Below are 17,848 nucleotides of genomic sequence, written 5' to 3'. Positions count from 1 at the left end.
ATTATGATGTCCACCCGCCCCCCAGCTTGACATCGTCGGCCACTCTGACGGTGATCCCCAAGAAGATCGTGACATCTTCCCGAGACATATATTAACAGATGAGAAAAACGTCTTCATTGTCATGAAATATTTACATTATCTTCACAACCAAATAAACTAAGTGGTCAGAGGTTCCGTAATCGGTTGTGAAAGATTAAAGCTTGTCGTGGGTTCGAATCGGCAGAGTAGCCCTTAGATGTTATGTGACGCCAGTACATCTCTCTCTCTCTCTCTCTCTCTCTCTCTCTCTCTCTCTCTCTCTCTCTCTCTCTCTCTCTCTCTCTCTCTCTCGCTCTCTCTCTGTATATATATATATGATCAAAACTCTTTTTATCCAAGATACATTTGCAAGTTGTTTTTTGGTTTGGTTTGTTGTTTTACGCCGCACTCATCAATATTCCAGCTATATGACGGCGGTCTGTAAATAATCGAGTCTGGACCAGACAATCGAGTGATTGATATCATGGACATCGATCCACGCAATTGAGATCGATGACGCGCATCAACCAAGTTAGAGAGCCTGACCACCCGATCCCGTTGGTCGTCTCTTACGACAAGCATAGTCGCCTTTTAACGCAAGCATGGGTTGCTGAAGACCTATTCTACCCCGGATCTTCACGGGTCTTGCAAGTTGTGGTGGTATCATAATTTTGTGTTGTTAATGTCGTTATCAACTGTTTACCCATGAAATTATACACTAACTATAAATGATTGATGTCATTCTTTGCATCTTTGTGTCTCATTGACAGACACCTGTCAAATAGTCATCTTTAGTCAAAGGTTGATTAGTATATATGTATGTTCAACAAGGCCAACGAAAGGGGTGAAAACGAGAATATTTTATTAATTCCATTTTATCAACGTACAATTCTGGTTGTGTGATAAACAGTGAATCCTCGTCATCTCCAACTGAATGATGTGGTGCCGAATGCATCCTTATCGATATGTATTTTCGATGGCCACCAGAACCAAGTGATCTACTATCTAATATCCGGCTAGCCAAGGAGTAGCACGATTAATATTGTTCAAATTATGTTTTTTCAAACATTATGGGGAACACATTTTTCAGCACCATCCTAAGACTATCGACCCCTTAAAGTTGATGATGTGTCACTTTATATGCGTAAATGAGTGGCTGAGTTGTATTTTACGCTGCTTCTAGCAATATTCCAGCATCATCATGGCGGGGACACCAGAAATGGGCTTCACACATTATACCCATGTGGGGTATCGAACCCGGGTCTTCAGCGTGATGAGGGAACGCTTTAATCACTAGGCTACGCCACATCCATCATATATGTGAATGAATGTATAGTTTTACTTACTTATGAGGGCTTTACTTCAGGGGTTATTTGCAACAAATAAAAACGACAAAAAACTTTCCATAATCACAAGAAATATCTGCCAAAAGCAGAGTCCACTGTAAGATTCCGACTACCGTAAATCATAAGTCTACAAATAACTATCCAATAGTGATACTACCAAATGTTGTCGAAAAAACATCTATACATTTAAGATCCCAAGCTGATATGCATAATTGTATCAATATTTGTAATCAAATCTAAACTTCGTCAGTGTCTGTTTGGCCATCCGAAGGTCCCGCCCAGCAGATAGGGGTCGTAAAATATGGCAGTGTCATCTACAGACTGGAACACGTCCTTCAACACACCTAGGACATCTTTTTCAATGACGTGGAAATATTTCCTGGGTGTGTATCCGTCCCTCATAGAGCGACACACAGTGACCACACCTGGCTGAATCTCTGCCGCGCCCAGCATCACCCGGAGCTGGCTGGTCCTGAAGCTCACCTCCTCTGTCGTGGGCGTGTGGAACGTAACAACGGTTTCGTTAGGTCTGTTGAAGCCGTCGCATGTGCGCATGCCCTGCACTGCGTCCAAGGTCCTCGGTGTCATAAAGAAACATATTCCATTTTCTTTCACGGCTTTCAGTTGGACTATGCTATACGAACTGAATCTTTTCATGAGACCTCTTAAAGCCACCTTCGTTAAGTTATCACTGCCACAAAGGGCACGTCGTAATTTCCGATCGACGACAGTCTGAAAAATGGCGTCAACTGATTTAAACAAGTGTTTTCGCATTGCTTTGTCGTCTCTGCAAAGTGGGGAAACATTAGGCCTTTGTTTACACATTACTTTGACGTCAATCACTTTGTCCAGGAGGTTAGAGAAGAACTTATCTGCTTCCAATTCCTGGCTCGGTTGTGTTGGGCAGAAAATATGGCCGACAAAGAATTCGATCCAATTCAACATTTTCTGTGTGACTTTGACATCAAAAAGAGGCTGAACTGCAGCCTCGCATCCGTAGTAGTCCTCGTCAATGTCAAGGATGACGCTGTCATGGGAGGTAATCCAGTTACCTGTTTTCATAAGCGCTATAGCCTTCTCCTCGGAGACTATCTCCACTAATGCATCGTCCACCCGTATCTTACACCTCTCCTTATCTATAGAAACCTCCTCATTTTCGCTGTATAGGTCTGTAATGTTGGGCATAAAACAGTGTTCTCCTCTGGGCAAGACAAGATCCTCAGGGTATGTCTGAAAACATCCGCAGATATCCTCTATCATGTTTCCATTTTGATCTTCTCTAAAGACAGTTCCTAGTTTGGCCTTGGCGATGTGGTGATCTGACAGGGCATCGGCACCGTCCCATGGTGGCCATACCCAGATGTACCGCTTAATGAGACCGGTGAAACTCGCAGCCTGGGAAATAGAGAGAATACCTAATATGTAGGAGGTGTTTATGTGTGTGTCTGAGTGTGCGTGCTTGTGTGTTGGTAGATATTCGAATACAAATGGGAAATTTGTAGTTAGGTGTGTCTGGTTTACAAGAGTTGAGTTACAATGCGGGGACGTATGCTTCATCATCTAATTAAAGATTCTTCCAAGGACAGCAACTGTGTCTTTTTACAGTTTCCCTTTAAACGGCATTATAGCAGACATGGGCAAGTGTTTCTAAGATTTTATGAAAAGTGCCAAAAAAATGGAACGCCAAACGTAATAAGAAATAGAAGCGGCAAACCCCTTCCCATAATTATAAGCAATATCTGCCAAAAGCAGAGTCCATTATACAATTCCGTATATATCACAAGCACGTGTTTATGAATACTCATCAAATAGTGATGAAACCAGGCGTTCACGAAAAAGTTAGGATACCCTGCCCCATGATCAAGGAATGAGATTTTCTTACTTTTGTCGTGGACGGCAGCTGGCTGAATAGGTTTATTCCAATTGTGTTTCGTCTATTTATAACTTTGTGCATTCTATCAATGACACGGAGTGAGTGAGTATGGTTTCACCACGCCTGAACAACGTGGCTACCCTATCACCCCATGTTGTATGGCGGACATAGTGTATATACGTACGACAATGAAGACGTCGTTTCTCTGCATCATGTTGTAGATGTCCCGTACTGTTGGAAACCTGAAGAAAGGCAAGATGCCGCGCTGCTCTGGAGTTGCGGCGTCGGAATGGCCGTCGATGTGGAGCTGAAAAGATCATAGTTTCAGAATTTGTCGTTTATAGGTGATTATTGACTGCGCCGGGGCCCCTATTACACTGTCAGACAAATATGACTGTGTGTCGCGATCTGATTGTAAAAAACGTTAAAATGGACTCTTAGCCTAGGAATCATCTCAGAACTTATACAGCCTGCATATTTTTATTCTGACAAAACTGCTTACTTACAAACTTACAAACTTAGTTTCAAGTATGCATACATAGAAACCGGTTTTGTGTTTACACACATGCCATTTTCAAATATGCATACATGGAACCGGTTTTGTATTCATACACATAAACTTTCAAGTATGCATACATGGAAACCGGTTTTGTATTCATACACATAAACATTCAAGTATGCATACGTAAAACCGGTTTTATATTCAGGCACTTAAACTTCCAAGTATGAATACATAAAAACGGTTTTGTATTCATACACACAAACTTTCAAGTATGCACTCATGGAAACCGGTTTTGTATACATACACATTCCACTTTCAAGTATGCATACATGGAAACCGGTTTTGTATTCAGGCACATAAAGGGGCGGTCGGGTAGCCTAGTGGTTAAAGCGTTCGCTCGTCGCGCCGAAGACGCTTACATGTGAACCTTGTTTCACGTTTGCTTGCATATAAATCATATTTCATGTGTGTTTTTTAGGTATTCTTTGCTGAACTTCTGCCAAATTACGAACATTGTTTCAAGTGTATCTAAATATAAATTTTCTTTCAAGTATGCATACATGTAAATATTTCTTGTCTCGAGTAGGCTTGCTTCTATTTTAAAAATGTCTGCAAAAATACCTGTTTTAATTACGAATTGACTAAAGTACTTTTTGTAGACAACGATACGAAATCAGTGATATCGTTCAGTGCAATAATTCAACAAAGCCCGGCTCACTCTATCATCTGCCAGTCAGGAAAAGGATCCGCTAGTGGCGTTTCCTACTGTTTAGGATTATGGAAACATAAAGGTAAATAATATTTGCTTCGTTAGCCAATCAAAATGTCAAGGAATCACTAGTAATTTATTTATTTATATACCACTCAAAAGAGGTTCAAGAAAACGAGATATTTCATATTACTGCAGTTAATCTGTCATTGCATCATGCAATAGTATTTGCCTTTATGTTTCCATATGTTTCAACATTAAATGTTTTTACTTGCAAAATGCCTTTGCTGCCAAGGAGCGAGCATCCGGGGCTCCAAGATGGCTGCGTATTTATTGTATGAGTAAACTTTATGTTGTTCCAGTATCTTGTTTTGTTCCACTTATGAACTTCGGTTCACACCTTAATGTTAAAATTATACAATATATCTTGATACGTATCACAATAGGACCGTGTGCATTGCAAAATATTGTGATACCCATCCCTATGTGTTAGTATCACCAAACATGCTTTGGCATGCTTACCTGTAATAATACGTAGTGATTTAGTGATACCAACTTATTATCCTTATGTTGTACTGGTGAGCCAGGTATTACTCTCCTTGTTTACTCACCAACACATTTCCTGTCCGTTTGATGAAACCTTTCTCAGCAGCGTCAAACCAGTAGAGTAACACTACCAATAGAACCGCACAAAACATCATGTAAATAAAAGCAACAAAAAATCATTTCCATAATCATAAGAAATATTTGCTCAAAGCAGCAGTGACAATACGCCATTGCTATAAGCGACTGGAATGTGTACGCACCGGAAGTTATATTCACCTAAACATCTACCGTTTAGCACATGCAAATCAAGGGCAGATAAGTATTTTCTGTTAGAGCCTATTGTCTGATTCCGACTATATCGTGACCACGTGTGATGTTGAGCGTATCCTGCATCACAGAAGATACCCTTCACAAAATTATTTACAATGACAATTCAGTTGTATCCTGACGTTCGAGCTCAATGTAGGAGGATCGTCTGAAGCGGTACCGACTTTTGACGTTTACAAACTTTGATGAATGAAAGAACGCGGGTGTGGTGCTGACAAACGTAGAAACATAATCAGGGTGAACCGGTCCCATGGGACGCAACCCTCTATAGCTGGGTTCGAATCCCACGACTATGTATTGAACAAAATGGACACCATGTATGGATACCAACTTCTAAGTAATGCCTGTCGAACAATTATGTAGTGAACCTTGTTCATAGCGGCTTAAAATTACACCCGCTTACATGAACAAGATTAACATGTTGGTTGGTTGTACTGTACAGAATGATATCACTCGCACACCGCACATATTCATAATCAATATATGCACCATTAACAGTTGTAAAAATCCGTTAAATAACGACTACTTGAATCAGTTTCAGGAGTCATCTGAACGCATTGCTCTCACGTGTATGTTGTTGATTGACAGCTGTGCGATAAAAACAGTACAACCAAGACAACTTGAATCAGTTTCAGGAGTCATCTGAACGCATTGCTCTCACGTGTATGTTGTTGATTGACAGCTGTGCGATAAAAACAGTACAACCAAGACAACTTGAATCAGTTTCAGGAGTCATCTGAACGCATTGCTCTCACGTGTATGTTGTTGATTGACAGCTGTGCGATAAAAACAGTACAACCAAGACTACTTGAATCAGTTTCAGGAGTCATCTGAACGCATTGCTCTCACATGTATGTTGTTGATTGACAGCTGTGTGACAAAATAGTACAACAAACACCATCATTCATGTCTCTAAACTGGTTAGCTGTGTGCGCCTCGTCAATAACGAATTTATACCATCTGAATTTCATAACACAAACCATGGGAATACCTTAGTGTAGGCGGAGACGACGACAGAGAGGAATAAAAAGTAGACAATTAGATAGTACTGTCCGCAAGTACATTGCGAAATGTAGTTATGGATATCAGCGTAAGCTGGTGGCGTGTGTTGGACTAACTACTGTTTGGTCGGAATGAGTGAGTTGAGTTCTAACGCCGCTTTGAAAATTATTCAAGTTATATCATGGTGTGTCAGCTTAATGTGGGAGGAAAGACAGACGTGATACAGGTCTCAGACGTTTACCACGTAGGTGAAACCCACGAGCACAGGTATGGTGCTGACAAACCTGGAAACATAATCGGGTCGAACCGAGATTCGAACCCATAAGCATAGGTGTCTGTGTGCCAAAGGGACGCAACTCTACACAGTGAATAGCGGTTCCTTAAGCGACTGGGCCACCCGTCCCCCATGTTTACCCCGAACAAAATTAAATTTTCCTTTTTATCATTCGTTCGTTTTCGTAAATGCTTGACGCCACGCTTACAGATAAATTTCGGGGATGTTCTCTTTACGTGACTTTTTCATTAGACGATACCAGAATAATATTAATAATGACTGTTTGTTACTGCAGGAAGGTCATTTACCCATGTAAAACTTCACAATACAAATATTGTGTTACAGGCTATATTAAAATGGCTTTTAAGTAATGAGAGATTCCACAAATAGTGAGAAAATCAATTTATTTACACATAACGTGTTGTATTAAAATGTATATTTCCAGCAATAGATTAGAATCCTATTCTTAACACATTGAAACACTGACAACTTTAAATGAATTAAATTGTTTATCAATGGCTTTTACGTAGCACAACTAACATGGGCTGATACAGTTTTCGATGTTATATTTCAGACCAATAATTTCCATCCAATTAAGTTCACCTATTCTTAAGATAAACACCTTTATCCATCACCCCTTATGTAGTTTCACATATTCCGAAATTCTTTTTTAAAAAGCAACATATGTGACTGATTTCAATTTGATAAATGTCCAAGATACCGGTGACACATGATGAGCAGTTGGTTTAAGAGCACAGTATGTTTGGCCACAGTACTGAATCATATCATTTGATACAGAGAAACAGAGGACAATGAAGTCTGTAATTATTGCGGCGAAGCAGTTTCAAAACATGTCATCAGATATTCGATTTCGGGTTCTGTGTTTCAGTGTGAGCATAACACTTGTAAAGAAACATAGATAGATAGATAGATAGATAGATAGGTAGATAGATAGATAGATAGATAGATGGATGGATGGATGATGGATGATGGATAGATAGATAGATAGATAGATAAATAGATAAATAGATAGATAGATAAATAGATAAATAGATAGATAAATAGATCGATAGATAGATAGATTACGTCGAGAGGATGTTAATCAGCTAGCGCCAAGCTTGAAGGCAGTATTTGCTACGAAGTTTGTTACGAAGTTTGTAAATACAAACAAAGGAGAATGTTTTCCCCGAAGTACGATCTACAAGGCACATGCGATGCTTTGCCAACCTGGTGTCCTTGTATCGTACATAGGAATCTAAACATCGTTACAAAGTTATTAAAAAAAATATGATAGTGATATTGCCGATTTACTCGTTTTATATAACATATTATTATTGATCAGTGCACCTGCTTGTCTACTGCAGAGCCAGCAAACGGCTGCGTTTTGGGCAATGCAGTGGATGTTCTCAAAACTACACTTTAGGTGCGGAAATTGGGAAATGTAATGTCATTGCATTAAAATTGTACATGTATAGTCCGTCAACTTCACTTTCTTAAACTATGTAAAACACGTGTGCAAATAAGCTTGAGATTCAAGTTGGTCACAAATTAATTGTAACAAGTGACCTTCCTTGAAATGTCACTTTTTAATGTCTATTTAACAATCATATAATTGTGTGGACAGTTGTGTGACTGACGGGGGTTGGCTGGGTGTGTGTGGGAGGGGTGGGGGTGGGGTTGGGGGTTGGGGGTTGGGGGGGGGGGGGGGGGGGGTGTTGTTAGGTTTGTTTATATGTTCACTGTCCGACAACTACAGCAAAATATGTGTCAACTTAAATATCAAAATTATTTGCTCTTGTGATTTATTTTATAACAGTAAATGTATAATTGATGGACTCTAGAACGGATAAAAGAGACTTAAGATTGAAAGAATTGATGGGGTATCTCAGGAAGCTAGGATATCCGCTTCGCGTCATAAATGACGCTATAGAAAAGTGTGATAGTTATTAGGATTGAAGGTGGACACAAACGGTATAATTTGATCGCCCACCGATTTTTCATTAGGTTTCAGGAGAGTATGTCTTTGAATTTTTAATGACTTTTCTATAGCGTCATTTATGACGCGAAGCGGATATCCTAGCTTCTTGAGATACCCCATCAATTCTTTCAATCTTAAGTCTCTTTTAGCCGTATCGTTTCGTGTCGGTGATGAGATTATGCCGTTTGTGTCCACCTTCAATCCTAATAACTGTGATATCATGCCAGGCATAAGGGACAACCTCCCAATTCTACAGCAAAGTAATAAAATGAAACAAGTACTGAATAAATTTAAAATGATAAAAAGTACAAGGCAATCAGAAAATCTCAAGCAAATTCTTTGTCCATCCAAATATTCTTGTACAGAGAGTGTACCATGTGTAAGTAGATGTAACACACCAAGATGCGGCACGTGGAACATCATAAGTGAAGGTACTACTTTCCTTTTTGCAAATGGCAAGGGTTTCAATGTGAAAGCCGACATGAACTGCCGCAGCAAAGATGTGGTTAATGTTATGAGATGTTCGGGATGCGGCAAAAACTACATCGGTGAAACCGGCATGGAATTAAAAGATAGAGTCACTGTACACAAACAGCAGATTAGAGACCCTGATGTTCGATGCTTAGGTGTCAGCAAACACATTGATGATTGCGGAAACGGGAAATTTACTATTTTTCCGTTTTATAAATTATATACAAGTAACAAGCAGCTGAGACTGGATAAAGAACAAATGTTTATCCAATTGATGAAACCCAAATTGAACTCTAGAATGTATTAATAGATTTCAAATTGTCATTTCAATCGAAAATGTTACACTGTTACTTTACAAATACTGTAAATTTTAATTCAAATGTCTCCCTACAATTGTTAAATTGTTAAATGACGTCACAATGGTCTGCAAAGCATTGTGATGCAATTTCATTGCAGCGATATCTACAGTGTAGATATCGCTTGATCCCACCCAAGCGATATCTCCTGTGGGAGCCAGTTTTGGATGATGATATGATATATATTTATATATATTTGAACCAGTGACCTTGACCTACCTTCGTGATGTTCTTCCACTATGTACACGGGGGTGATGATACCTCTCTTTGACCCTTCCACCGGGTCTAGGGGTTGGTCATGGTCCGTGGTGCAAGTGGTAAGGAAGGGGGCAATGTTGGGGTCGCATGTTCCCAACGTCTGCCACATGACATACAAGAACGTTGCGGAGAACAACGTTATGACGACACCCACCTCGACACTCCGCAGTACGCGACATCGTATGACATTCATATCGTGTACGATGACAGACTAGTTCCAGCTCGGGAACGCCAAGTAAGATAAGTATAGGGAACTACTAATGATTCCACTGAACGCTACAATCTGTGTGATTTATGTGGGCGTGTTCATCTGTGAGTGATAAACAGTGATCATAATGGACATGGGGCTGTCTACTACGAAGCAACAGGTTGTTCAGGTAATGGGACTTGCCACCTCTACTTGAACGTGTTGCAGCATCATGGTCGACACGCATTCAACGTTGACATATCGTGTCCACCTGGTCCCCGATCACACATAGTATGATCCGCTCTTGCTCTTTATGTTACATGGGTGTTGTACTCCTATCATAGCCATCCCATGTCACCACGACCGACAAAAGCGAGCCAATTTCAATATTACGCTCCACTAGTTATGCAACTAAATGTAAATGAATGAATTCAGAAAAGTAAAAAAGTCAACCCCAGAGAATAATCAATTTGCTGACGCAGATTCCACAAGGCATAATAGGGAAAATAGTGGTAAAAATTGTTTGAAATGATCACTTACAACAGACGGTGCGTGCATCCTGTTTAATGTAATGCATGTAATTTGTATCTGACGAGAAATTGATAGTTAATAAGACATGCTTCGACAATGAAAACAAGAACACATATAAAAATACAGTCTTCAAAACACATAAATCCATAAATACTATGAACACTCTACTCATGCAGGTCAATTCGTGTTTGCTGTGAGTAAAAATATAATGTCTTTTAAGTTTTCTCGGACTAAAAATAATGCCTTTCATGTTTTCCTTGACTAAAGTATAATGTCTTTCGATTTCTCGAACTTTAATTGTTAACTAACTCTTCATATATATATATATATATATATACACACACACACACACACACATATATATATATATATATATATATATATATATATGGTTAGTTCTTAATGTCTGTTTGGCCATCCAAAGGTCCCACCCAGCAGATAGGGGTCGTAAAATATGGCTTTGTCATCTACAGACTGGAACACGTCCTTCAACACACCTAGGACATCTTGTTCAATGACGTGGAAATATTTCCTGGGTGTGTATCCGTCCCTCATAGAGCGACACACAGTGACCACACCTGGCTGAATCTCTGCCGCGCCCAGCATCACCCGCAGCTGGCTGGTCCTGAAGCTCACCTCCTCTGTCGTGGGCGTGTGGAACGGAATAATGGTTGCGTTAGGTCTGTTGAAGCCGTCGCATGTGCGCATGCCAACAGAAGCGTCAAATACAAGTGTCCGTGGTGAGATCATAAAGCATATACCTGTCTCTTTCATGGCTTGAAGTTGCTGTGTGTTATATTTGACAAAATGTTTAATGAGAGCTTCCATAGCTTTCAGTAAAAGAGCGTTCGACTTACAAAGCGCGGGTTTTAAGTTTCGATTTGTTATGACGTCAATAGAATCATTAAAAGATGTTAAGATATATTTCTTCATTTCGGAGTAATTCTTACAATAGTTGATATTGCTTCGTTGACAGAACTGTTTTACACTTATTACCCTCTCAACTATATCCGCGAAGAATTTGTCAGCCTCCAGCTCTTGTCTTGGAAGACTTGGACAGAATAATTTGCTAACAAAGTACCCTATCCAATCTAACTCTTTCTGCTTTATGCCAACATCATACAGAGGCTGAACTGCAGCCTCGCATCCATAATAGTCCTCATCAATGTCAAGTATGACGCTATCAAGGGAGGTAATCCAATTACCGTCTTTCATAAGTTCTATCGCCTTCCTCTCCGACACTATCTCTATCACGGCATCTTCCACGTGTATGTTACACCTTCCCCCATCCATCTCCATAAAGGGAGATTCTGGATTAGAGTCTTTTGCCATCAAACATGGTTGCTCTTGAGATTCTTCCATCTCACCAGGTCCTTGGACGGGACAGCCACAGATGTCCTCAATCAGCTTGCCATCTACATCCCTTCTCGTCACTGTTCCAAGTTTGACCTTTGCTGCAAAGTGATCGGGCAACTCGCTCTTCGTGTCCCATGGTGACCACACCCAGATATATCGCTTAATAAGGCCTGTGAAAGCTGCAGCCTGAAATAGACGGAACGAGACGTACATATTTCTCAGATCTTTGACTCGGTGACTAATACCCCGTTCACATGCACAACATTTTCTCACGTAATTATAAGTAATTTTGCACATGTGTAATTTTACATATGTGTGCATTTACTATGCGTTCACATGAAACTTAGGTGTGTGAATAAAGTAAGTAAATGGTGTAATACCCCGTTCACATGCACACCATTTACTAACGTAAGTAATTTTACACATGTGTTACAATTCATACGTGCGTCTATGTAAATATACTATGCGTTCACATGAAAAGCATCTTAGGTGTGTCAGACTGTCCATGACTTTCAACATAAAACAGGTTGTTTTCCAATCAAAGCTGAATGAGAAGAGAGTTACTTCACCGAAAATTTTCGAGTGAAGCAACATGTGTTTGATTTAATTTGTACACAAAGTTTTGACTCCTTGAAACCAAATGAAAACACCGTCCGAACTCTGTAGCTACACGTAAAGGTTGGCAGCTGTTGACAATGTGTTTGGTGTTGGCAGAAGAACAGATATTAATTAGATCATCCTCTTACGTTAACATAAACGTTCACATTGCAACATATACACACAGTGCAAATTTACATTTACATTTGCACCTGCTCCAGACATGATGCAAATTTGCCCCTGGTGTAAATATACACACATGAGTAAATGCGTTCACATGACAAGTATATATACTCACGTATGTATTTCTACACATGTATGCACATATACACACATTTGTATAGAGGCGCATGTGAACGGGGTATACAACATACATATTCATTTGTCTGTTCACGACTTTCGACAGAAAAGGTTGTTTTCCAATTGCAATCAATGTCGAATGAGAAGAGAGTTACCTTACAGAAATCGTCGCATGAAGCGGCAAGTGTTTGATTTAATCTGTACACATTTTTTACTCCTTGAAACCCAAAGAAAACACTTTCCGCCCAGCTCTGGGTGACCCCATAAAAGTTGGCATTGCTGTATACTGAACAGCAATTTGTTTGGTGTGGGCAAATCAATAGTTATATATTAGATCAACCTCTGGCATAAACGTTCACATAACATCATATACATACAGTGCAAATTGACATTTACATTTGTACCTGCTTCAAACATGATGCAATTTTGCTCCTGATGTTAATATACAAAAATGAGTACACGCGTTCACGTGACAAGTATATATACTCATTTATGTATATTTACATAAGGATTTTTATCGAGATTAGAATTTTCAGCTTCACCTGAAAACCTGAAAAATATTAAGAAAAACTCCCAGCAACAAAGTAATTGGCAGCAATTTCGATTTTTTTTTTGTCAAAGGTCTGAAGCATACAAGAAATTTTATGGACAATATATTTTTTTAGAAATGTGTTTTACATGTAGGGCAGGGTCGAAGCCCCAGAAACTCTCAGCTTGTCGAACGTAATCAGAATCATCATTCAAACTCAAAATAAAGGACTCAACCTTTGCACAACGACTGGCAGCAACTTAGACCACGTGATTCAGGTAGTCCTCGGGCGAGAGCAATGTAAAGTACTCACGATAACAAAGACGTCGTTTTTCTGCATCATGTTATAAATCTCGCGCGTCGTCGGCAGTCGAAACTTTGGGAGGATATCACGTTGTTCTGGGGGAGCACCGTCAGAGTGGCCGTCGATATGAAGCTGGGGAGGATGGACATGTAAGTAGCGTCATCAACTTAATGCATGACCTGAAATTTTCTTTTCTTAAAACAGATATAAAGACAATGTGGTAGATGGGTTGTGTATACTTGATATATGAAAATAGTTACATGTACATGTGCTGTTATTCTCACCAAAAAGCTATTCAAGGGAGGTATAACACATTGACCTTTTCGCTTTTCGACATTTACACCATGTGATAGTGAATCATAAACAGGTAGTCGTAATCGTACAATGGACTCTGCTTTTAGCAGAGATTTCTTATGATTATGGAAAGGTTTTATGGCTTTTACAACTGTTACTCACAAGAACGTTTCCCTTCTGCTTGATTAACCCCTTCTCAGCTGCGTGGTACCAGTACAATAGTGCTGTTTAAAAACGGAAGAGGAGTGGTTAAAACATCGCCCAAGAAAGGCCCAAGTCTCATGCAGTAAACATTTGTTTGGGTGTTGGGTGATCAATTATATAAACCGATGCATGAGGGATATACAAATTGGCGTCCCTTTGTGTGATCCAGGGTATTCTTTGGTCGTGGGTTGGAAACTTTTTTTCAACCTTTGTTGACTGCACTATGCCTGTGCTCGTTTTACCAAAGTTGTAAACATATGTGACCTGCGCCTTTTTTGTTTTCCTCCGCATTCATCTTCAGGACTCAAATAGTTTTTAAAGGAGCGAAAAACCAAACTTATTGATTCCTGAAACCATCCTACCGTTTGTCACTCACCTTCATGGTGCTCTTCAATGACGTAGACAGGTGTTGTTGGCGTTCGAGAAACGGTGTCTGAGACCCACGTTTTTGTGTAGGAAAACGGGTTAACAGAGGGTAAGCAGGAAATCCACGCTTGCCTAAAGATGAACACAGCAACTATCCAAATCGTCAAACATATCAACCCCAGCAGCGTAAACCGTGGCAGTCGACACCCATGTGGATAACACCTTGGTGGTTTCATGTTAAGCTACACTACAGAGTGTAGACATGAAGATGTTTACAAATACTAACTTAGATACAACACTGAGTCCAAGTTCTGTTAAGTCAAATTCCTATTACATCTGCTTAATACAATACTGTGAACGCTAGTGTATTAATCCGGGTTTGAGTTAATAATCCATCTATTCGGAAGGTGTTGAGATACAGAGTGTACCAGATGTCATGAGCCAATCACATTTTCATCGCCTCGACTATTTATCTGCCTAACCGTAGGATAAGTTGTGGACGCCATCATTTGTCAACAGGTTGCACGGTCATTCCACTAAAACAGGTTACACGCTTCTCGTAGGGGTAGATGGAACGATGGAGCAAGGGGATGTTGTCATCGTAAAACTGCATGAATAAACTGTTGAACTTCATAACAAAATTAACATTATTTTTTTTCCGGAAACTTAACTCTGAAAATCAGAATTATTTAAATACGCTATTATCCTGTAACTGATGACTGTGTTCCCTGTAAATTACACTCTTCATTTAGAAAAAAAAATTTTTTTTATAGTATGATTTCCTTTCAGAAACACCGTGTGTATATTTCTCTCTACTTAAGAAACAACGTAAGTATATTTCTCTCTACTTAAGAAACACCGTGTGTATATTTCTCTCTACTTAAGAAACACCGTGTATATATTTCTCTCTACTTAAGAAACACCGTGTGTACATATTTCTCTCTACTTAAGAAACACCGTGTATATATTTCTCCCTACTTCAGAAACACCGTGTATATATTTCTCCCTACTTCAGAAACACCGTGTATATATTTCTCTCTACTTAAGAAACACCGTGTATATATTTCTCTCTACTCAGAAAACACCGTGTATATATTTCTCTCTACTTAAGAAACAACGTAAGTATATATTTCTCTCTTCTTAAGAAACACCGTGTATATATTTCTCCCTACTTCAGAAACACCGTGTATATATTTCTCTCTACTTAAGAAACACCGTGTATATATTTCTCTCTACTTAAGAAACACCGTGTATATATTTCTCTCTACTTAAGAAACACCGTGTATATATTTCTCTCTACTTAAGAAACACCGTATTCTCTGGCCTTGACGTTAAATAAATTTGCATTAAAGATTCACAATAATAGTTTTACATTCGCAAATGCGTGGATATATTTCTTTTTAAATATATTGATATACAAAGTATTTTAATAATAGATTCATTAGATAAAGGATTGTTCTACATCCGATATTTCGGTAATTAATTTTTCCCTGCTATTTTTTGTAAATTGGGCACCTTAACAGGACCTCGTGTCTATTTATAACACAACCTGTGCCTAGCGCTAAATCTCCCCACATGCACGGCATACGCAATCCATGAACCGAATGTAGACAGTCTGTCTTTGTAATGTTGAAGACGTCGACTGACAAAGAATATGGCTGTGTAATATACGTTATACACGTTTGATGGAGTTGACATATACCTTTGTGTATCCGATGAGAAGGCAATATCGACACTCTTGCATCTGATACAACTATGGACGATTATATGTCGACTTTATTAAATGCGAATTTGTCGTTCGCGCTTAGTTTGACAGAAATACGAGTATGGATATCCATGTGACTTTGATTTTATTTCTTTTTGATGTTTAATCTTACCATGCATTTCCATGCATTATAATGTAGATCTGGAGAACACACATGACTGAACGAATGATTGATAGTCTCCATATCGAGGACTATTTAACTTTGAAGACGGTGCAGAGGACTCTATCATGGTTTCTTTGTAGCGAGCAACCTGTCATTGGAGTTTTTACTTTGCAAAATGTGAATGAGTATTGGTTTACGCCGCTCTTAGCAATATTCCCAAAACGTCACACAGACATGGGTTTATACCCATGTGCGGAATCGTACCGGTCCTGCGATGTGACGAGCGAATGCTTTAACCATATGGCTTTCCGAGCGGCCAAAGCTAGACTGTGACAGATGGTCATGTTCGATTACTATCATTGCCGAACATATCTGCCAGTGACACTGAAGCGTCAATTTAGTACCACTGAAGACTAAAGTGTGAAAATCTATTTCTAGTTCGTGCTACATATTAATTGTCAGTAAATATGTTGTGAACTGATAATGTAATCAACTGCACAGAGGAAATGTAGAGGAGTCATCACGAGTTGGGTTTTTGACATATGGGAAATATCAACCGAGTCTTAGTTAATCTGAATTTGACGAGCCTTTGGCGAGATAAATACCTATCAACGGGACGAGGTTGATAATTTCCATATTAATAAAACCACGAGTATTTTTGAGTGCATGTATACCTACTGCTATTTCGTGGTCTAAGGCCCCACAATTCACAATGCGTGTCACTTACTCGTGCTTCAGTATTTGATGGTACGAATCCCAAATATTACCTGCTTAATATTCTTGGAAAACATTAACAGTTGGCAGGTTTATTAAAGTGGTTATCGTCACCGACCTTCGTCACTTTTAACTCATAAGCCTTCGTATAGCTGAAACACTCTCAAAACCATTGCGTTTGCTTTAACACCTTTGCGAACAGTATTTCAGTTATGTCAGGGCGTGGCAGAATGGTGTGGAAAGACAGCCAGAAGTGATGCAGGTCTTAGATTTTTACCACTGTGTTGAAATCAAAGAGTACGTGTATGGTGCTGACGTGTCAAGAATCTTAACTTGGGCGAATATGGATTCGAACCCACGAGCATATGTACTGTGTAACCTTCCAACTAGATATACACAGCGTCGTACATAGTAAAAATATTGCTGTGAGCTTGACGCCGGTTTAACGCCGCCTTTAGCAATATTCCGGCAACATCAAGGCCGGGGACACCAGAAATGGGCTTCACACAATGTACCCACGTGGGGATTCGAACCCGGGGCTTCGGCATGATGAGCAAACAATTTATAGTTTTATGATATGATATTTATAGTTTTAATCTCAACATGTATTACACTCTAGATCTTCGTGACGAGCGAACACTTTAACCACTAAGCTATTCCCACGGCCCCAGACATTGTGAAAGGAGTGATGGGAGAATATCTGAAGATTTAATTATAAATGAGATCACACGACTGTTTGGCACTCCCTTCAAATCACACATTAAATTGTGTCCATGGTTCCGGATAAGAAAGTGAATATTTAGTCTGTCTTACAGACCCTGATACAAATATATATCAAATACAGCCCATGCAAGTCTATAATGTTTGGCAAGTCTAGATCACTGCAGTATCAGGAGAGAGTCACTGGGCTCCTTTTTATTATATTTTTATTAAGATAA

General features: G+C 39.4%; 2 protein-coding genes across 2 annotated transcripts; both read right to left on the bottom strand.

Annotated features, from left to right (window-relative positions):
• Positions 1-1,158: 1,158 nt before the first annotated feature.
• LOC139468974 (uncharacterized) lies at positions 1,159-9,969 on the bottom strand. Its single transcript, XM_071251114.1, has 4 exons — positions 9,622-9,969; positions 5,060-5,121; positions 3,422-3,544; positions 1,159-2,759 (listed from the first exon to the last, which is right to left on the bottom strand). The coding sequence occupies exons 1-4, from the start codon at positions 9,851-9,853 to the stop codon at positions 1,611-1,613; spliced, it is 1,566 nt and encodes a 521-aa protein (XP_071107215.1). The 5' UTR covers positions 9,854-9,969; the 3' UTR covers positions 1,159-1,610.
• An 803-nt stretch (positions 9,970-10,772) lies between these two features.
• LOC139468972 (uncharacterized) lies at positions 10,773-14,676 on the bottom strand. Its single transcript, XM_071251113.1, has 4 exons — positions 14,339-14,676; positions 13,921-13,982; positions 13,474-13,596; positions 10,773-11,920 (listed from the first exon to the last, which is right to left on the bottom strand). The coding sequence occupies exons 1-4, from the start codon at positions 14,562-14,564 to the stop codon at positions 10,778-10,780; spliced, it is 1,554 nt and encodes a 517-aa protein (XP_071107214.1). The 5' UTR covers positions 14,565-14,676; the 3' UTR covers positions 10,773-10,777.
• Positions 14,677-17,848: the final 3,172 nt, after the last annotated feature.

Source organism: Haliotis cracherodii, unplaced genomic scaffold (genome assembly GCF_022045235.1).
Source record: "Haliotis cracherodii isolate W230 unplaced genomic scaffold, xgHalCrac1.p SCAF_2, whole genome shotgun sequence".
In the NCBI taxonomy this organism is placed as follows: Eukaryota; Metazoa; Mollusca; class Gastropoda; order Lepetellida; family Haliotidae; genus Haliotis; species Haliotis cracherodii.
This window is presented reverse-complemented; position numbering and strand designations above follow the sequence as displayed.